The sequence below is a fragment of the Anticarsia gemmatalis genome, chromosome 15 (assembly GCF_050436995.1).
Source record: "Anticarsia gemmatalis isolate Benzon Research Colony breed Stoneville strain chromosome 15, ilAntGemm2 primary, whole genome shotgun sequence".
In the NCBI taxonomy this organism is placed as follows: Eukaryota; Metazoa; Arthropoda; class Insecta; order Lepidoptera; family Erebidae; genus Anticarsia; species Anticarsia gemmatalis.
In genome coordinates, this window is record NC_134759.1 from 11,473,427 (window position 1) to 11,494,019 (window position 20,593).

Sequence of the window (20,593 nt, forward strand, 5' to 3'; positions counted from 1 at the left end):
CTCCAAAGACAGTGATAACCTGATAACAAAACGCTAAAGGTCCGTCTCACGAGTCGTTTATATTCATAATAAACAATGTTACGTAACTTTCAGATTACAGGAACAAATAACATGCCATCAACATAAATGTCACGATGTTATTATTATCTTTTGGCAGAGGTGTGTCTTATTTTAATTTCTGAACTACTATTGAAGATAAGTGTTGATAACAATGCCATCTATCGATGTAAAGTTGAGAATATTGCACGTTGGTCGAACCACGTCTATTGTCCGTTTAATGGACGATCTTTCCCGTACACGCTCACTAATCTAAGCCGAATGCGTTGAACAAGTAGAACGAAACGAATTTTATAATTCTTAACATGAAATCGTATTTTGTTTCGCACATTTGTCCGCGTCGCATCGAATTCCCTGATGATGAAACACGTACTGCGGCTCAGATAAATGTGCGTTCATCTCAAGTCGAAAGAACCAAATCACCCGTTATTTTCTTAGCACTTTAAAATTTTATAACATAGTAGCTGAACTTGCGTATCAGTGACGATATTTTCATTCCATCACCTTTAGATAAACACAAATTTTGGGCAAACACTTGACACACTGCGCGAACTTAAAAGTTTTTGAACTATCGCGATCTGTACACAATACTAAATTGCTAAACAAGGTTACGATAACTTATTTGCTATCCGACGTTTCGACCGACTTACATTGGCCTTGTTCGAGGACAGAAGCGTCATCTTCGTGTAGTGAGTTTTTGCGACTACCCTCGCTCGTATTTTCACTTTTTTTTAATTGTTCGAAACTGTCGGTACGATGTTAGTTGGTCGAAACGCCGGAAAACAAATATAATATCGTAACATTTAAAATTATTGTCTCATTTAAAACCAGTTAATCAATTTAGTATTAAGTGCGAACTTTATTTGCGCGATGTAACGCCACCTAGTTAACTTAGCTTATAACTGAACTACCTCAGTTTTAAGCCACTAGGTGGCGTTACTGTCCGTACACTTTTCACATAAACTGGTGAAGAGAGACAAGAAAACACGTCATTAAAAATACATAACATTTTATTTAAATACAAAAATATTTTGATCTTTGTTGTACTTATATAAAATTTCTGCTGATGTTTGATCTGACAACGTATGCATTTTATTTACATTTTAAAAACTTAGCCTAATAACAAAATAACAATTTTAAAATATAACAAATGCTTACTAAAATGCTTTGCAGAAGTCATTACAAAAAAATACACTTTTATCGTCAAATAATTCAACTCCTTAACAAGTGTTTATTAATTTCATTGATTTATTTGTAATTTTTTTTCTTTATCATTTGATATTAGTACGACTGCAGCTTTCAGAAAGCCATTTCTACAACTACTTGCAAACACGTATGACTCTGTTTAGACATTATATCATGCCTCTATAGAGGTTTAATATAAAAGAAAACTTGTGCAATCCACTGACTTGATGGGTACAAAATTCATACAAAGACTTGTCCAACATAATGATTACAAACTTAAACATTAATGAATAACCAGCCTCACACACACACTATCGCACATGAAACAGCAATCGCGAGTGAAAGTGCGCGCGTGTAAGGGGAAAGGAAAGACCACGTGCCGCGCTTATTGCTTTAAACTCGCAAAGAAAATCGCTCTCGAAGAGCGCGCTTCTTGCCCACGCGTAATCCTGTACGCTCCTAAGAACATGCGATAGAGTGTGTGTGTAAATCTAGCTATGCATTGCGAAAACGTCACTAAAGTATACTTTATAAAGGGCTCCATTTTTTGTAGTTATTTAGAATTTAACAGGGTTGTTAGTATCTCTGGGCTGTACGTGGATCATGACCTTGATGCCGGTTCCCTGCCGGGCCACTTCGTAGGCTTCCACCGTGTCTTCCAGAGAGAAGTGATGAGTGACTAGTGGCTTCACGTTGATCTTACCGCTCGCTACTAGAGCTAGGGCTATCGGGTACCTGCGGAAAAAAAATGATTTTAGGTTACACTACCAGTCAGAGCAGTTACTCTGTTATGGTGTGTCAAAAACACATTTTAGTATGGAAATACGATAAAGTGATGTCGCTATTTCTTATTTTCGTAAGGATCAAATAAGTGCCTTGTGTAATGTTTTAGTCTGTAGTAGTTATAATTTCAAAATTATTTACAAATAAAAATACATGTGACTGCAACATTACATGGTTAGTTAACCGACATTTTTATATTTTAAAGACTTCTAGTAGTACACCAAGATAATGATTTTAACTATTTATTTGCAGAAAGAAATTTATAAATAATTGTATGGATGAGTTTAATGCATTCATTCGAAATACACATAAATGAGTAAGTCTTTTGAACTTAAAGTTACTAAAATTACTCTTAATATTATCTGCTTAGTACTTGACTTAGACTTGCTGTTTAAGGTTCTAAGTAAATGAATAATCTATACTAATATTATAAAGCGGAAGAGTTTGTTTGTTTGTTTGTTTGAACGCGCTAATCTCGGGAACTACTGGTCCGATTTGAAAAATTCTTTCAGTGTTAGATAGCCCATCTATCGAGGAAGGCTTTAGGCTATATATCATCACGCTACGACCAATAGGAGCAGAATACCAGTGAAAAATAATACAAAAACGGGGAAAATTATGATTCTCTTATGTGACGCAAACGAAGTTGCGCGGGTCAGCTAGTAATTTATTAATAAGCATTGTACATACTCGTTAACATATCGGAAGATGCCCCGTATGTCGACCTCCCTGGCGAGTGCTCCGGCGAGCGGCACGGTCTGCTCCGCCGCGCCCATACCCACCAGCACCGCCACACCACCCGACTTCGTCGCCTGAAAACATCAGTATATTATATTATAAACTGAAAGAATTTAGAAATCGTAGGACTACTGCTTACGAGTCTCGGCCTCGATCTGACAAAGTGCTATTGATGTATTCTAATCAACTCGCTGGCTGAGAGATATTTTATATGAAACACTGATCTGAATTTTACTACATTTAAAAGTCAATATTATATAGTTACTTACTTTATTATACTTTAAACTTAGTAGACCAAGAACTTAGTAGAGATCTTTGGTTAGCAGGTTCTAATCTCATAATAATCATTGATTTTGTATGTGAACAAAATAAAACTGTATCAAACAGACCACTGTCATACGTTTATGGGTTACAGGTGTTTTAAAATCGAAATTTTGCATACCTTAACAAGTCGCTCTTGTTTGCAAGGCTCTTTACTAAATTTTCTCACTCAACTTAGTGAATAAAATAGTTCGAACTATAATACTTTATCATAATTTAAATTCTTTATAATAAGTTTTTAGTACTTACCAACATAGACAGTCTAACAGTGGCCTGAGCGCCGCTAGCATCGAAGGACACGTCGGGGTGGGCGCCCAGCATCTGATGGATCTTCTTGACGAGCTCGTCTTCGTTGGAGTCGCGGCTCACGAGCAGTGTGTGCTCCGCGCCTAACTGCTTCGCGAAGTCCAGACGAGATTGTAGGACGTCTGCAAGTGGAGTGATTGTAGATTAAGGAGAATCAGCCATTCATTGATAATTAGGTACTGTTTTTAAGAAAGACAATATTGGAAAGTGGCGTAACTCCTAAATATGACGTGTTGTGGGTTAACTTTGTTCAAGGAATATAAATAAATGCATTTTTAGATAGTTGTAAGGTAGTGCAGATTTGACAATAACTAAGTCTTAAAATTGAGGCATGTGGGTGGGTCACTTCAGTTATATTAAGAAGTTAAAACATACTATATTGTCATATTCAGATCTTATGTATAAAGAATATTTCAAAAACAATCAGTACCTACATAATACATCAAAATAAGAATAATGGCTAATGCCCGGTTTCTTAAGTACATTTAGCGGTAGTTTATCTATTCAATAGCGTTTTAGCTGATATAAACATGACAGTATGAATAGATAAACTACCGCTTAATATGCCTCAGAAACCGGGCAAAGGCAGTTGTAGCTCGCAATCGCTAATAATGTCAATAAAAAGCATGACTAACCAGTGATGAGCACTTGGTTGGCGCCCATGGCCTTGGCGGTGAGCATGGTGAGCAGGCCGATGGGCCCGGCGCCCAGCACCAGCACGTTGTGTCCGGCGCTGAGCCCGCCGCGCCGGCACGCGTGCACGCCCACCGACAGCGGCTCCAGCAGCGCGCCCTCCTCCATGCTCACGTGCTCAGGGAGCCTAGGGGGGGGAATCACATTATCCGTCACTATTTCACGGCATTTTTTTTACCGCAACCAAAACGCAGTCTACTGTTTGACAAGGAGTCTAAAGCTGCGTCTACGCTAGGAGAGCAGAGCACGAGCAGAGTACGAGCTGAGCACAAATTTCTTTTAAAAACGCGCTCGTTCGAGGCTCTTCAGTCAGTCCCTACTACACAAATTTCACGTCCAGCATAGACGCAGCTCAGTAAAGGAGCTGTATGACTCAGGCCACCGCAGGCTTCAAATCTAATCTGGTTGCGAGCCATTGATGTTCCAAATTGGGGATTTTCGGTGCTTTAGTCAGCTGTGAACCATGCATGCAAAGATCTCTTCTTTAAATTAAGTTAACTTCTAAGTTGTTTAGCTATAGTACTTAAGTAGTGTTTCATGCCAGATCTATTTGTAAAAGTCGTCGTTACATAAAAAAATAAATAAAAAATTGTTAAAGTCCTACTCACTTGAAGCAAAAGTCAGCGGAATGTTTGTAGTATCTGGCGAGGTTGCCGTGGATGGGCGGGGTGGCGCAGAACACCATGTCGGGGCACAGGTGGTAGCGGCCGGTCTTACAGAACTCGCAGTAGCGGCACGGCACGCCCGGCTCGATCGCCACGCGGTCACCCACCTTTAGGTTCTTTACCTTAGCTCCGACCTGCAAACACCAGGCACATATTGAAACAGCGTGTGGTGGGTTCGAACCCCACCCGGGACATTTATTTGTGTGATGTACGAGTATTTGTTCTGAGCCTGGTTGTCAATTTATCTGTATAAGTATGTATTGAGAAGTATATAAGTATGTTTATTAGTTGTTTGGTTACCATAGTACAAACTCTGCTAAGTTATAATGTGACAAAATTATATGTCCAAAATAGGAAGGAGGAGGTGAGGGCTATAGTAAAAAAGCATCCTATTACTCAAACTTTTCCAAACAACTTTTAACCCCTATTGCCATACACCAATTTGGAGCAACTGGAGAATGCTTTCTTTTTCATTCAGAAAGAAAAAACAACGAACATGTCAGTGGACGTCGTAGGTCAGGGTTACATGGGACCGCGACTGAGAATTCTAAGTTCTAATAAAGCCAAACCAATCAACAGAATGTAATCTTCGTAATTCCAATTTATATTCATCAACGTGATTACGAATCTCGGTTAGTCATTTTAAATAACATTTGCCTCACAATTACATCTATACTCAAGCCATTGCGTGTGAACGTTCGTCATAATCATTTTATCTGTCATCTCGCTTGCACAAAATAAGGAATTGCCCAAGCGCAATAATTATTTTGTATGTCTATGTCTAAAATTTGTTTAATATATTTATTGAGGGCATGCAAAGTCCCCAACCCGCACTTGGCCAGCGTGGTGGACTCAAGGTCTAACCCCTCCCTCATTACGGGAGGAGACCCTTGCCCAGCAGTGGGACATTAATGGGTTAAATTATTATTATTATGTCCATGTCTGTAGTGCAGCATGGATTGATGAAAAGTGCGATTGGGAAAACCAATAGAGTCCAGTCATAACTCATAAGCAGTGTAAACAGAAGTTACAAGGTCAAGTGCGTGCTGCTCGGTCAGTCGTCAGTCAACTCGTGAAGGAAGAACAACATTCCAACTGTTCGGACCTCCATGTTAAGGAAAAAGTGATACAAAATTCAAATCACATTTTTATACTTTATTTATATAGTGAATATGAAGTTGTTTGTTTGTTTTACGTTTTGTGCTTTTAATGTGATTGGTTTAATATCTTAGGTAAGTTTTTTTTCTGTTATATATATGTTTAAGTTTCAAATAAGTGCAGACGTATATGTACTAGGTAGTGTTTATATATTTACACCATGTAAACAGTTTTGTTTGTGTTTTTATAAAATTATAAGGCTCCTTTGACATGACATACTTACACCCGTAAGTTGGCTTGACTTTGAAGTGTAAAAAATTGTAGATATAAATGTTAAACTATACACTATGGGAATAGAGAGAGAAAGAGGGCAAGATTTCTGTTTGTACTTCTGTAACGACTGCAAATTATTTGCACCACTTGCTATTTAAAAGTATTTGCACCACTTGCTATTTAAAAGTATTTGCACCACTTGAAATATTAAAGTTACATTGCATCAGAGTCTAATATCATGTAACTTATAAAAAAGGTAATAAAAAAGGGGAAAGCCGAAGTTTTGTTTTAAAAAACCACCTAATCTATCTCTTAGTTTTACAGTCGTAAGCCCAGTTCGTTATCTAACTTGGAATTGCTATGCATTGATTGTTTCAATGGAATCCCAGGAGGTTTCCACATTTTCACGTATTTTCTCTTTTTCCCAACTAGTCTGCCCCGGCTTCGTCTGATTTAGAGGAACATTTCAGTTTGATTATTGGGTGGATAATTTAAACTTAATCTTCTAAAGCTCTTTTAAGCGTTTAAACTCATATAAAAAAACGATATTGAATACATAAACTACCGCTAAATGTACTCAGAAACCGGGGGTTACTAGTTTGGGAGAGAACTATTTTATCGTAAACATTTTTAGAAAGATTCTATCAATTATTTTATCACCCTTTCAGTGCACCTTTAACTAGATACTTACGCAAAGAGTATGGCATATACTCAATAAACTATGTATCATGTATCATTCATCTCAATTCTAGCTTAAACTTCTGGTAATATGAACATAAATAATCATTGATAGCATAGAAAATGTTAATTTCATTCAGCAAAAATAACTTCCTCTTTCAGTGAATCACGGGTATGCACGTTGTTGACCGGAATTTCCATTGACTTCATAATAATAATATCTATTTCAAATGCAACACATCATTTTCGCTATCAAATGCGTCAATAGAGATGACAAATATTTTATAATATTTACATCTTATTTAAATACTGCGCAACTTCGCTTGCGTCACATAAAAGGGAATAGGTCATAATTTTCCCGATTTTGTCATTTTTTACCGGTACTCTGCTCCTACTGGTCGTAGCGTGATGATATTATAGCCTATAGTCTTCCTCAATAAATAGGCTATCCAACACTAAAATATTTTTCGAATTCGCACCAGTAGTTCTTGGTTATAAGCGCGAAACAAACAAACTTTACAATTTTATAATATGCATAAATATATGTTATTTAGTATAGATAGAGAATACATAAATATTGTTAAATATCATAGTTAAGTTAAGGAATTAAAATTAATTTAAAATTAAATAATAGACTTAGTCGTCATCCCTATTGACGCATTTAATTTAAGGATATAAATATTATTTTTGATCATATTTAAATTATCATATAGAATATTTGAAATATTTACATAAAAACCTTCGTTAATATGCGCATGCATAAGTTATAAATTATTGGTATATTTCGAATGAGGAAGATTTTTTCAAATAAATGCGTATACGCAAACTAAAATTTTCATTTTCTTTACTTCAATACTTGTGGCACTGTTGGTAGTACTAACTTGGAAGTATACCCAACTGTTACCACGAGGTCCCGGGTTCGATTCCCAGGTCGGACAAAAAGCTGTTTAGTCTTTTTCTACTCTACTCAGTTAATATAAATGGTCGTAGAAAATAATTTACCAAAAACAATTCAGCATCGAAGTTATTCGGGGTTTAAGGTTCAACTATTTACTTGTAAACCTGTAAAGTCTCAGCAACATATCATTTCTTAGCGTACGAATAATTATATTTAAGACAAATATCTTTTACATTTCAGGTCTGACTGTCATCATAACTCAAGCACTAGAACAAACTCAAGTATACGCAAAACAATGTACAAGAAACGAGCAGGCACGTCTGGAATCAGCGGACATCTATATGAGACCAAACTTATAAGTTTAATATTCTTCAGGCTACAACATGACGAGAACGTCGAAGAATTCTACCTAGCATCCAACATGGACAACATCGGCGCCTTCGACGATGTCTGTATAAAAATTAAAACTAAACAACACGATCGACCCATCCTTGTGTTCCTTCAAGCGAAACACAGAACCAGCAATAATGTAAAACTCGATTTTAAAAGCGACATTGACAAGTGGATCGACAGTGCCACCAAAATACAACAAATATTTTCTTCGAACAGTCAAGATATCTTTTTTCAAGAGGATTTCGAAGCAACTGACTGTGTGTTCATCATATATACGAATGCTTACTGTGATGTCGACGAATGTAATAAGTTCGACGATAATTTTGCCTCGATATTGCATAGCATATTAGCTACCAGTGATACTGTCGGCTCTCGACCATTTTACACAGACACCGATGTACAAGAATTCAATAAGAAACTCGTCTGTGATTTCAATGCACTAGCTGAACGTTTTGCAAAGTATCTTTATGACGAGGCGAGTCTTAAAACTGACATGTTCAACGATGAGTACATGACACGTTATCACGTCATACTGGCAAACTACATTGTTGATGTGTCAGATATTAAATCGGATAAACAAAATGGAAACTATCGAAATATAACTTTCAGAGAAGACTTTTTTGATACTATCCACGAATGTCTCGAGGCGTTTAGAGATAAATTATATAAGGAAACTCTTAGATTAAGAGCCAAACGAACAAGAAACCGCATCGCAGAGAAGGATAGTTTTGAAGAAATATCGACGTTTCAAGATCAAATATCGTCATTCTTATCGGATCCATCCTACATTACATTGAGTCCACTCATAGAAACTCATATTACTTACAAAAACGGCGAACTATCTTTTATTGATGAAAGGCCAGATGATGAAGTGCACGCATTAAAACGAATTACTGTTATACCTGAAGAATTTGCCCGTTTAGAGGCTTATGCCGCTGAAGAAATATTAAAGTCTTTTGAAACAAAAGTTCCCGTTGCATTTGGTAATAAGGATGTTTTCGTGAGGGGTAGTCAAAACAAAATTGAAAGGAGACTTAATCACTTGACTAGCTTCATCAAAGATTTATGTGACAAGTCTAAGCAGATCGATTCGTATAAAGTTATAACAATAGATGATACTATAGACAGCGGTTATTTGTGCCCCAATGGTGGCTTAGGCAGTACCGTCGGCAATATTTTAGTTTATGATGAAGACACAAACCTACTTAAGTTTTCAGAATCATCTCTGCAGAAAAATGCAAGATTATTATACGACAAACTTGCGAGTGAGATAACAGATGTAGATCAATACAGGATACAAGTAAAAACTGCAAGGTTTCCGAAATTGATTCTCGATTACACCGATATGGTGAATGATTTTTTAAACAAACTTATTATTTACCCGAATCAAGGCACTCATTACAACGTAGAACGAATATTAAAACAAGAAATGGAAGCTCACCTCAGCAAATGTCCACAATATTGTCAAGTGAATTCTAGTACATTGTTTGTATATTACCACAATGAAATACAAAAATGGTGGATGGCACCGAAAATGGGGCCTTATCTTACAAAATCGACTGATATTTATCAACAAGCATTAGACAATATAGTTTTAGAACCACAAATAAGTGCACTGAACCACATGTTTCACATAAATAATGTCACAAATCTAAAAAAGTACACCTTTAACGAAGATTCTTTACAAGTATTTACATCGTTAGGAAACTCTACAAGTGCTATGGTCATTTCTGAAATGGCTAAATTAACAACTTTTAAATTACTACAGTGTTTGAAAGACAAATACGTAGTCTTAGACTTGAAATGTATGCTTACACTGCGGAATGAAGATTTATACGCATTGTATAAAGAAATCAAACAAGCGAATAAAATACTCGTCATTGTATGTGATGATATTAATAAGGATAGAACAATATTCACCAAGCTCAAAGATCTAGCGGACGCTATAAAAACTAAAACACATATTGTTGTAACAAATTATGTAACTTTTGAAATAATTAGAATATCTTTTACTCAAATTACCAATATACTTAATGATAATAAACATAAACTAATCGATTTGACGCTGGAATCACAGAAAAACGTTATGGAAGATGCACAGGTTATATTCCAAGGCCACAAAATACCTCTAGACGTACTCTTAGACGATGAGTCAAAAACCTTTATCAAGGGAGACTTGCTGACAAAAATATTTCATAATGAAGTTATCGAGATAGGGGAGCCGTTAAGTGACGCGAAGTACGAGGAAGTCAAACATTTGTACATCGAGAGAAGATTAAGACAAACTATAAGAAACGATTTCAATTCTACAGATTTTTCCTCTGAGGAGGATTTCGACAACAATATACAAACAGTGAAAACATTTCACGATATTAATAAAAAAGTTGCACTCATAACAGCTAAACCAGGAATGGGCAAGTCGATGCTGCTCACTCATTTATCACTTGAGACGAAGAAACGCGATCCAAAGCTTTGGATAGTAAGAATGAATTTATTAAATTATTCCGAAGAATTTCACAAATGGCAGGAAAATAATACAGCAATTGATCTTATAGAAACTCTGAAATTTGTTAGTCAAGCCGTTGTAAAGAAAGACAACTTAAACATTCGTTTACAAAAAAATAAACGAAGAGTTTATTTGAAAAGCTCTATGGCTGACGAATTGGATACTTTTAAATTAAATATCTTTCTGCATTTTTATAATGAAAGGAAATTAATATTTTTATTTGACGGATTTGATGAAATTTGTCCTTATTACAAAGACATAGTTATAAAATTATTTGAAGTCGTCAAAAGATATCCTCGGAAAGTGAAGATGTGCGTGACCAGCAGACCGTACAGTTATATTCTACCTGACTTGCAAAGAGTTTTGGGAGAACCTTATGAGCTGCAATATATTAATAATATGGAACAAGCAGCATACTTGCACAAGTTCTGGCAAGACAGACTATTACTTGAACTGGATGATGTTCAATACACAAATGTGATGGGTTTCATGGAGTTCGTGTCGGGATATCTGTCACACTATGAATCCCCGTGTTACGAGAATCCTAGAGACACTTTAGATCTTCGGTTTCGTAGTATCTATATTCACCTTTTTGAATATATATTCGTTCATTTACCGCATGTATTTAAAAGTCAATTCTTAATCGAATTAGACGATATCAAAGTATTACAGGAGACATGGTTCACTTATCGCACCAACAAGTTATTAGGAACACCCATGTACCTGTATATGATAGCAAATTATTTTGTAAATGCTATAGATAACAAGAATATGAATATATGGTTTTTGGATATAAGCATCATTAGTATATACGAAATGTTTGTGGAAACTAAACTCAAAAAGATTCAATTCCGGGACAAAAATAAAATGGACGTCTTTAACCCTGATATAATAAAAAGATATGAAAGAGAGCGAGCAGAGTGTATCAGCATATATAAAAAATTAGCTGCTCATCTCTTTCTGTGGAATTCGGATATAAGCTGGGCGGATGCAGTAGATGAATTCAAAGATATGATGCCTTTCAAGGATGAAGATGAACTACAGGCAGTTGTCACTAAATTTAAAAGTTGTAAAGATAAAACCGGCATTATAACACATTTCACGAATAACAATTTACCCGTGTTCTCACACAAAACATTTGCTGAATATTATGCTGCCGAATCTTTATGCGACATTTTTAAAAGTGACGCATTTAAATTTAATAGCAAAATGCTCTTATATGTACTCATTTATGTTCATTACAAAGATTTGTGGGTCTGGTTAAAACGGAAGCAGGAAGTTGACGGTAAATTTGCGATAGTTATGAGTGAGATTGAAGGTAGGAGGCCATTAGTGACGACTTGGTACAGCACATTGATCCGTTGTGACATTGTCGACTGGACACCAGAGCAATACATAAGGCTGATGAGTTCTACTGTAGACGACTACTGCAGTGACTGCTTCACGGGATACTATGATCCAGATAGTATCAACATATTGGACATGATGGGAGACCCGGTGAGGTGTTTAAGACAATTTAACGAAAACCTTATTGATAAAATGAAACCTCGATTGAAGAAATACTTTATTTAATATATAATTTTATCATAAGAAGGTGCAATACTTGTAGATTCGTGGATAGATACATAGATATAGCAGTACAGTACATACAGTATACAGTTTAGCATTAAGCAATACTATTATTGTGACCAGTCAAATTAAATTAGAATCCTATAATGTTAGAGACCTTTAATTTTTAAGTGCAATGGAAATATACGTGTAATATTATTTATTAGAACGTAATAGAAACCCAAAATGTGTTTTATTTCTACCCTATTAAATAATAGACCTGAACAATGAGACAGTGCCCTGGAAACCAGAGACGATAGTTTAGGTCAGTATTCGTTTTTAATTAGCTGCTTAGATTTTTCATAGACCAAATTATTGTTTTTTTTTATTTTTACAGTCATTGTACATTGGTTATATGTTTACTTACTATTTTTTTTTAAATTATACAAGTAGGTACCGATTGTTCTACCTCCAACAAAAATTGCGTGTTGTAGCAGCCAACGTACTTCAGTAAGGTAAACTACGGTTTTTGTGGATTTTTATCATAACTACAGTGTATTATCTGATAGAAATAAAAGCATAATAAATAAGTTTATCTAAGTAGCACAAAGTACAGGTTTAGCAGAGAGTTATAATAGTATTATGACCCATGGAGGCCAGCTTACATGGTTAAAGATTTTCTGAACTGTGCTGAAAAATATTTACCGGCCAACTTAACTGAAAAAAGTGCCATTTCTGAAATATATACCTTATATCAAAGTTCTTACTTTGTTGATTGTTCATGAGAACATAAAAAAATATTATCGTCACAACCTACACAATAAAAGACATTTTTAGCACAATCTATACTTATAATAAATCTGTAGAGAGGTCAATTCTGTACATTGAATATATTTAAAAAAAAAACCAATGGGGGATGTTTAGTAACGGATACTGATACCGAATCTGCAATTTATAATTTTCTTTTCTGTCTGTCTGTCCTCCGTCTGTATGTTACGCTATCACGTAAAAACTACCGGATAGAATGCACTAAAATTTGGTATATGCATAGAATAAGTAGTGGAGCAACTATTGGAATACTTTTTATCGCATAAAATTTCATAGATTTTTAGAAAATTTAAAAAATACGCATAGACCATAGATGGCGTTGCAATCCATTTCACAACATTCGCATATATATAGTTAACGCGGTGCCTGCCGTATCGATACCTGTTGTTCGCACCAACCAATAGATGGCGATATAGTCCGCAGCACAGCATGTTTTTCCTAATTAATTTATTTTGATTGCTTTATTGTTAAAAAAATACCTTTGAAACAGGCTATACATTTATAAGATTTTCAAACATAAATGTTGTATGATATATTACTCAAAAATGTTGGTTTACGTGGTTCCGGTGCGATCGGGATATCCTAGATGGCAAATCGAGTAATTTCGTTCGTTGTCGTTGTTCGCCGCAACTAACAGATGGCGTTGTAGTTTGTAACACGTAACCAAATTAATTGGTTGCATTAAGGTAATAAATTGGATAGCTATGAAACAGACTATGTCGTAAGTTTTAAAAAATAAACAACGGATGATATATAAAAAATAATAACGGGTTACGCGGTTTCGGACGTATCATCGCAAGTATACCTACATTATTACGCGTGTGAAGAGCTCCGGCGCAGATAGGTCTGTCTGTACCTATAATAATATTCTGAATCCAGACGGGTAAGCAATGGTCAGTCTATAATAAGGTATTATATTTTACACTGTAAACTGGTACGGATACAGACGAGAGCAGAAAAGAAGGTAACCACAGGAAATCGGGCCTGCCTGAGCCTGTGTCACATTGTGTGCTCTTCGGGTCCCTTTCGTAAATAACCATTAGATGACAAAAGAGTTGTTAGCATTTTTATGTGTAGGTGTGTAGTGCTTCGCAATTCGCGTGCTCGAACGAATAAGCAACAGTACGAAATTCACGCGAGCAGAGCCGCACGGGTCAGCTAGTAAATAACACTACCACTACATCAGGTAAAGATAATAACCAAAACAATTCGGCTGAATTTTACTTTGAAATCAAGAAACGTAGTTCGATTGTCTACTACTATCGATTACCGACAACCGGCTAGCTATCGAGAAATTTTACTCGAAAATCTGTTTAGCGCCTCTGCCGGACTGCGTAAGAACTATTTTGGCAGTACATTTTAAATGTCAAATCGTTACTCGACTGTACCGACTGCAAAGTATTGCGCTACTCCTTTAAAATCTATGAAATAAAATACTATGCAAACGTTTAAGTTATAGGTAAGAGTCAGAGCAGTTATTGAGACGAAAAATTTCCTTGTGTAAATTTTCCGTGCATAATACTTCCAACGCTACAAACAGCAGGGGATCTCAGCGTTTTATTTTCGTACTAAACAGGCGTTATCTTATAAGATTACTTATTGTGACATTATATTGTGTCTTATCGTGTCGTAAAACTTAACAATAATTGATGTTTAATGTCGGAAAAACAAATACGAGAAACTTCATGTTTTATCATAATAGTCGTACATTTAATATAATCGTAGATATGATTACTGTATGTGAAAATATCTAGAAGAAAATTATCTTGTTGAAAAATTATGTGCACTTAAAGCAAAATAAATATTGGAAGGAAGCAGTAAATTATTGCCAGATAATACAATTCTTTTTCAAAACTCAATATACCATTTTTTGGGTATTTAACTAGTATTATTCTCCATTTTAGACAAAGTACATGTAGCTCATGTTTGCTCAAATTGTCCGAAAAATTACCTGCCAAAGCTCTATATAGTCAACTCACGCATAGTCATTTGAAACCAAACTAAGCAGAGCTTGTACTGTGGTAACCAAATAACTGATAAACATACTTACATACTTCTAAATACAAGAGATGAATTGACAACCAGGCTCAGAACATACACGTGCTCATCGCGCAAAAAATTGTTCCGGGTGGGATTAGAACCCACCACACGCGGCGCAACCACGGGGCGCTACGGTCATTGCAGCAAGATGACCAATAACCACGAATTAGTCCTCATATCTACTAAAAAAAAGGGGCGAGCTGTCTTTATGTTTCAGCATAGAATCTATACTAATATTATAAAGCTGAAGTTTGTTTGTTTGTTTGAACACGATAATCTCAGGAAAATCTTTTAGTGTTAGATAGCCCATTTATCGAGGAAGGCTATAGGCTATAATAATATATCATCACGCTACGATCAAAAAGAGCAGAGTACCGGTAAAAAATGTTATAAAAACTGGAAAAATTTTGACCTATTCTCTCTTATGTGACGCAAGCGAAGTTGCGCGGGTCAGCTAGTAAATGATATTTAGTTTCAGCAGGCACTTCACGAGGTCAAAGTCCTCAAGAGTTATTCAGTGTGTGTGACCTCTCCGAGGGACATTTACGTCATGTTTTTGTTTCTATACGTAATTAATAACACGTATTATCTTTATTTTGACTCCGATATGAACGAAAAACTCGCGCTCCACAGATAATTATCATTACAATTATTGTTTTATTGCGTGTAAACCGACTGATAGCGGGCTATCTAAATATTACGCAATTATGAGTAGGTAATCCTGACGATTATTAAATTATTACCCACTGTTAACAAGTGATAAACGAACTAGGTATACTTATTTTGAGAACTTTAACGGGTTTTTATGAAAAGTTTAAAATACATGAGATTTACTTTTCAGGAGACTTCAAAGTACTTTATATTTTTAAAACAAGCGGAGTGGCCCGATTTCGTCCGAATATAGTACAATTTTATTCAGTTGATCCCATTCCCATGGAATTTTTAATCAATTTGGTTTAGTTGTTCATGACATTTCAGAGATTTATTTTTATTTGTATAGACGTTAGATCATTTGCACTAATTAGCGGTTTCAGGTGGATGGCATCAGGTAGGTCTTTTTACGATGGGGCAAGGAAACTGCTAATTAATTGCCGCCATTTCCAGGCTAAACAATAAATTATCTTTACCAGAGAGTTAGGTACTTAATATCGACATTGCGCTGGCTCGATAAATAATAATCTACTCCAATTTGTTTTCTATGAAATTATCATAGATAACTCGACCTCAAAGGGTTCCCGAGGTCGAGGTCACTTGGACGAGCTCCATAGAGTTGTTGATAAACAAGTTAATATTACGATAGAGCTGAAATCTGTCGTCTTTGTAAGATAAGTGAAAGGTTGTCGCCGCGGTTCAAATGTTAATAATTATTAATATTTAATTATAAGATTACTCTGAGGTCGAATATGTAAGTAAATAAGTGAAAATAATTCTGTTACTTATGCATACTTATCTATAGCAAGGAAAAAAGTTCCGAACGCATTCTAGTAAAGAAAACTAGAATAGCCATTTATTGCATGCCAAAGTAAACAGGAGAATCCTAAGAGTCTGAAACATATTTTTTTCATATGACTTTGGTCTGCGACACGGTCTATCTGAATTTGAATTTGACTGTCTAAAAGTAAAGTAAAAAAACGCAATTGAATAGATAAACTACCGCTAAATGTACTCAGAAACCGGGCATAGTGTCTATAAATCGTTTCACAACGTTCGTTTTTAACAGTCAACAATATTTTTTGTGTGGATTACACACGCTTCAGTAGTAGCACATTGTTATATTATTCCGAAGACTGAAAAACAAAACATATTGATCGTCATCTAACACGATTCTGTATCATTCCAGATTGTTCTGTGACCTTCATTTGTTATCGATATAACTGTTTGTTTTGCTCTTGGACTTGCCCTGTGGGTAACAAATAAATGCACTTCCTTCGTTCTTTCCCGTATTTGGTTGAAAAAGACATTTCTTGCTCTTCTTCTCTTAGATACTTACCTTAAATAAATCGAGTCTCTTTCCCCCAGGGATAGGCAGAGACAACACTGGTCCACAATTTCAGGCTCAACTAAGTTATATAATACTGTTGCTGATTTGTTATTTAAAAACTATATTTATCAAAATATCGTATTGTTAGGTTTTTATGATCTCCGTGATAATAATATCTAAGATGAGAGATGTCGACACTATACAATAATACATAGTATAGATTATCAGTAGCATACAATACATAGCAGCAAGGAGTTAAACAGCATTTTATTAATTGCATAAATAGCTTTTTACATAAAGTCCACTTTTATAAAACGCTTAGTTACTTGCAAAATCAACATAATAATACGTGCGTAAGATACAGATATGCGTACACGAGTCACGAGTTTCAGAAAATGATGAAAATAACAAGCAAACATAATAATCTTCTAATCACAACGCGTAATAACCGTATATAATAACGAACATAGCCGAAGATTACCGAAGGCAGACACACCTTTCGTTTCGTAGACGATATTCTACGTCGCGAACATTAAATTTTTAAGTTCATGGCCATTTGGTCGAAATAACTCTCTGACGTACGGACTGGTGTTCGTAGGCGTGTTGTCCACACCTCCAAACTATTTGCATCAGACTAGAATTAAATAATAAGTGCCGGATCCAAATGTGGAATTTGTCGTCGACCTTGACAGGTTATAAAATAAAAGTGACAGTGATTGTAGATTTTGGTCGTCTGCCGCGCAGTTACCGAAGTAAATATTATTAGTTATCAAGCGCAATTTTAGAGAGCCTGAAATCTCTGGCTGGCCTTTGATCCCAATATCGGCCTTTTGAATGATCTCAGATACTTAAGATAAAAGATAGATCTGAGACGGTAAGCATCATTAAGATAAAATATAATTTCAAAAGTAACGAAGCCAAAAGAATTTGGATACATACATACGTGCGAAAGTGCCAGCTTTCATATAAGTCTTGTTAAGACTATGATAAAAAAGATAAGTCTCAAAATTACATTCAGCTAATAGTATCACAGCTTACAGATATAAAAAATATCTAGGCAGAAATTATACAACAAGGATTAAAAAGAGAACTCAAAAGTCTTTACTAGTAACACATTATAGTCAATGAAAGTAATCATAAGTGTTGTGCTCTTACCTTAGCGACGACGCCGGAAGCCTCGTGTCCCATGATCATGGGCTCCTTGAGTACGAAGTGTCCGCAGGAGCCATCTTGCCAGTAGTGCACGTCCGAGCCGCAGATACCCACGCAGTCCATACGCAGAAGCACCTCTGACAATAACAGTTTCATGTTAGGTAGAAGTCGACTAGAAGCAGAGTAAGTAACGATTTGACTTTGATGCTGAAGGAAGGATTATGGATAATGGAATGGAATGGTATAGCTCTAACTTTTTGAGTCACATGCTTTCAAGGTGTGTATAAGAAGATCCAGGGTTAGAGTGGGGAAGCCAACCATTGCAACATTAGCAATGGTTAGGGCTTGGCTCTAAGTATTGAATAAGAATGATTTTTCAGTAGACTGTGGCTAGTAAATGACGGCTATCGAAAACATCATCCGTCAAAAAGCTGGTAATAAAATTCTCAGGTTTCTGAGGACAGCTTGCACTTAAACATGATGAATTTAAGACTGTTTCTTTTCAATCTAAAATAGCTAGTAAAGGAACAAAATATCCTTTGTGAAGTTATGAAAATACATTACGTCTATTTGAATCACATCGTAAGGTAAATGATTGTATATGATTTCTTTACTATAGCTGTTTTCATAAAGATGTAGTATAAGAATAGTAACGTTATCAGGTCAATCTCATAACGATGTCGCCAAGGTAAAATCACTTTATCGATTCAATCGTAGCGAGTAACGTTAACAATATAGAGTCCATAGAAACTTTTCTTTTAGATTTCCATGTCTCTGGACAAGTATTTGCTTTACATCATGAGATATAGGATAGAGGGATAGATACTAGATTCTGCAAACGAATGAAGAACTACTATTGAATTCGGAGAATGGGAACACCTAAAAAGACGAATAAATATAATCTTTTATCCCTTCATTCAGGATAAAAAAGCAGTCCTATACTTAAAACGTTTAGATTCTATCTAAAACATAATACGTTATTCACGTTTTTAATGAGGTTCATTAAAAAAATTGAGTGAACACAGTTCAGTGATGGTCGAGAGGTAATCAAAACAGATTGTCACTCACCACAGTCAGATATTTCTGGTATCGGTGTTTGTATCTGAAAATTAATACAAATGTTAAACGTAGGTTTAGGTCAAAGGCAGAGTTTAGAGTTAGAGGCTTATTATTATGCCCATGCTTTTTTACACCCCTATCGCGATACGATTAATTTCTCATCATATTTAGGTATCATTATTTTCTAATATCTCGTATAATTTTTAATCTTACAATTATTATATAGGTAGGCACTCATTAGATTATCAGAAAGCACAGATCTAGCAATCAAATCACAGCAGTACTTTAACCGAATTTACTGAAAGTTCTCATCTAAGTAGTTAATTAAGGTTACATGAATATATTTTTAATACTATATTTAATCGGTATAATTCAGGTCAACGAACTTTATCAGTATGCCTCATACCTTGACACACAGAATACAACGCTTTATATTTTCATATTGCATAATCCGCATTGCGCGTTCAAGTTCATTCGTTTTATCTTTTGAACAAGAGCCTTATTTTCTGTGAGCCAAAGATAATTATAATAAACTAATACTTTGTTTTGTTTCTTTAACTGTACATGCTTAAGTAATAAACAGTCGTTATTTATTTACTTAACGTGTACGTTAAAAGTAAATTATGACGGTAATAATTAAAACGAAATGTGCATTGTATTTTTTTTCCTTCGTTTTTATGTATTGAGAATGTGTTACTAAGTTATTTATAACAATAATTTTGATTATGAAAAAGTAAGAACCTATAACTGTTGACAAAGCCGTCGTTTTTCGAAGTATTGTATCGAAGTAACAATCAACTAGGTAAAATACAGCAACAGGAAAATTCAACTAACTAAAAGTCATCATTACTTTTATTAAGAAGTTGATAAAGGTTACCTAAGCTAATATTATTTTTCTTATGATCGCCTCCATCGAACGTCTTTTAGCTAACCGCTAAATTATTGATCCAAAATATAACCTAACTACAAACAGGACAATAGCTAATAGAACTAAATATAGTACATTTCATTTGTAAAAAATAAAGTCAACAAACTTGCGGCGACAACGCGACACCAAGAATTTAAATTGTCGTCAATATTGTAATTAAAATCGAATGGCGCATTGCAAATATAAATTTAATTTTAAATACAATAATCACATTCTAATTTATAGGATATATAATAGACTTACCAGTTGTAAATCCTTAGGTTTGTATAAAATTGCGGTGAGATTATCTGTGGCCATTTTGAACGTGCGTTGTGCTCGGTTGACACTGAACTACTGAATTAACAAGTCGTTCCCTCCGTGCCGGTCTCTCGCTGCTGAATGATCGGTTTATGAATGAAGGTAAATAGGATTAACGCGGTACACTCGACAACAAAACATGAAACGATAAATGTTCAGGTGTTTA

The 20,593-nt window shown here is 35.3% G+C and overlaps 1 protein-coding gene across 1 annotated transcript; it reads right to left on the reverse strand.

Annotated features, from left to right (window-relative positions):
- Positions 1-1,049: 1,049 nt before the first annotated feature.
- On the reverse strand, positions 1,050-20,517 carry LOC142978671 (sorbitol dehydrogenase-like). Its single transcript, XM_076123176.1, has 8 exons — positions 20,374-20,517; positions 19,212-19,245; positions 18,147-18,280; positions 4,692-4,882; positions 4,026-4,210; positions 3,334-3,512; positions 2,716-2,837; positions 1,050-1,977 (listed from the first exon to the last, which is right to left on the reverse strand). The coding sequence occupies exons 1-8, from the start codon at positions 20,425-20,427 to the stop codon at positions 1,800-1,802; spliced, it is 1,077 nt and encodes a 358-aa protein (XP_075979291.1). The 5' UTR covers positions 20,428-20,517; the 3' UTR covers positions 1,050-1,799.
- Positions 20,518-20,593: the final 76 nt, after the last annotated feature.

Bases quoted from the DNA above. Each gene is read 5' to 3' on its own strand.
- LOC142978671 (XM_076123176.1), bottom strand. From the start codon at position 20,427: ATGGCCACAGATAATCTCACCGCAATTTTATACAAACCTAAGGATTTA. The intron at 2,838-3,333 runs GTAAGTACTAAA...TGATGTTTTCAG, and splicing joins CTGTTAGACTGTCTATGTTG to GCGACGAAGTCGGGTGGTGT. The intron at 1,978-2,715 runs GTATGTACAATG...TTTTTTCCGCAG, and splicing joins ATCTTCCGATATGTTAACGA to GTACCCGATAGCCCTAGCTC.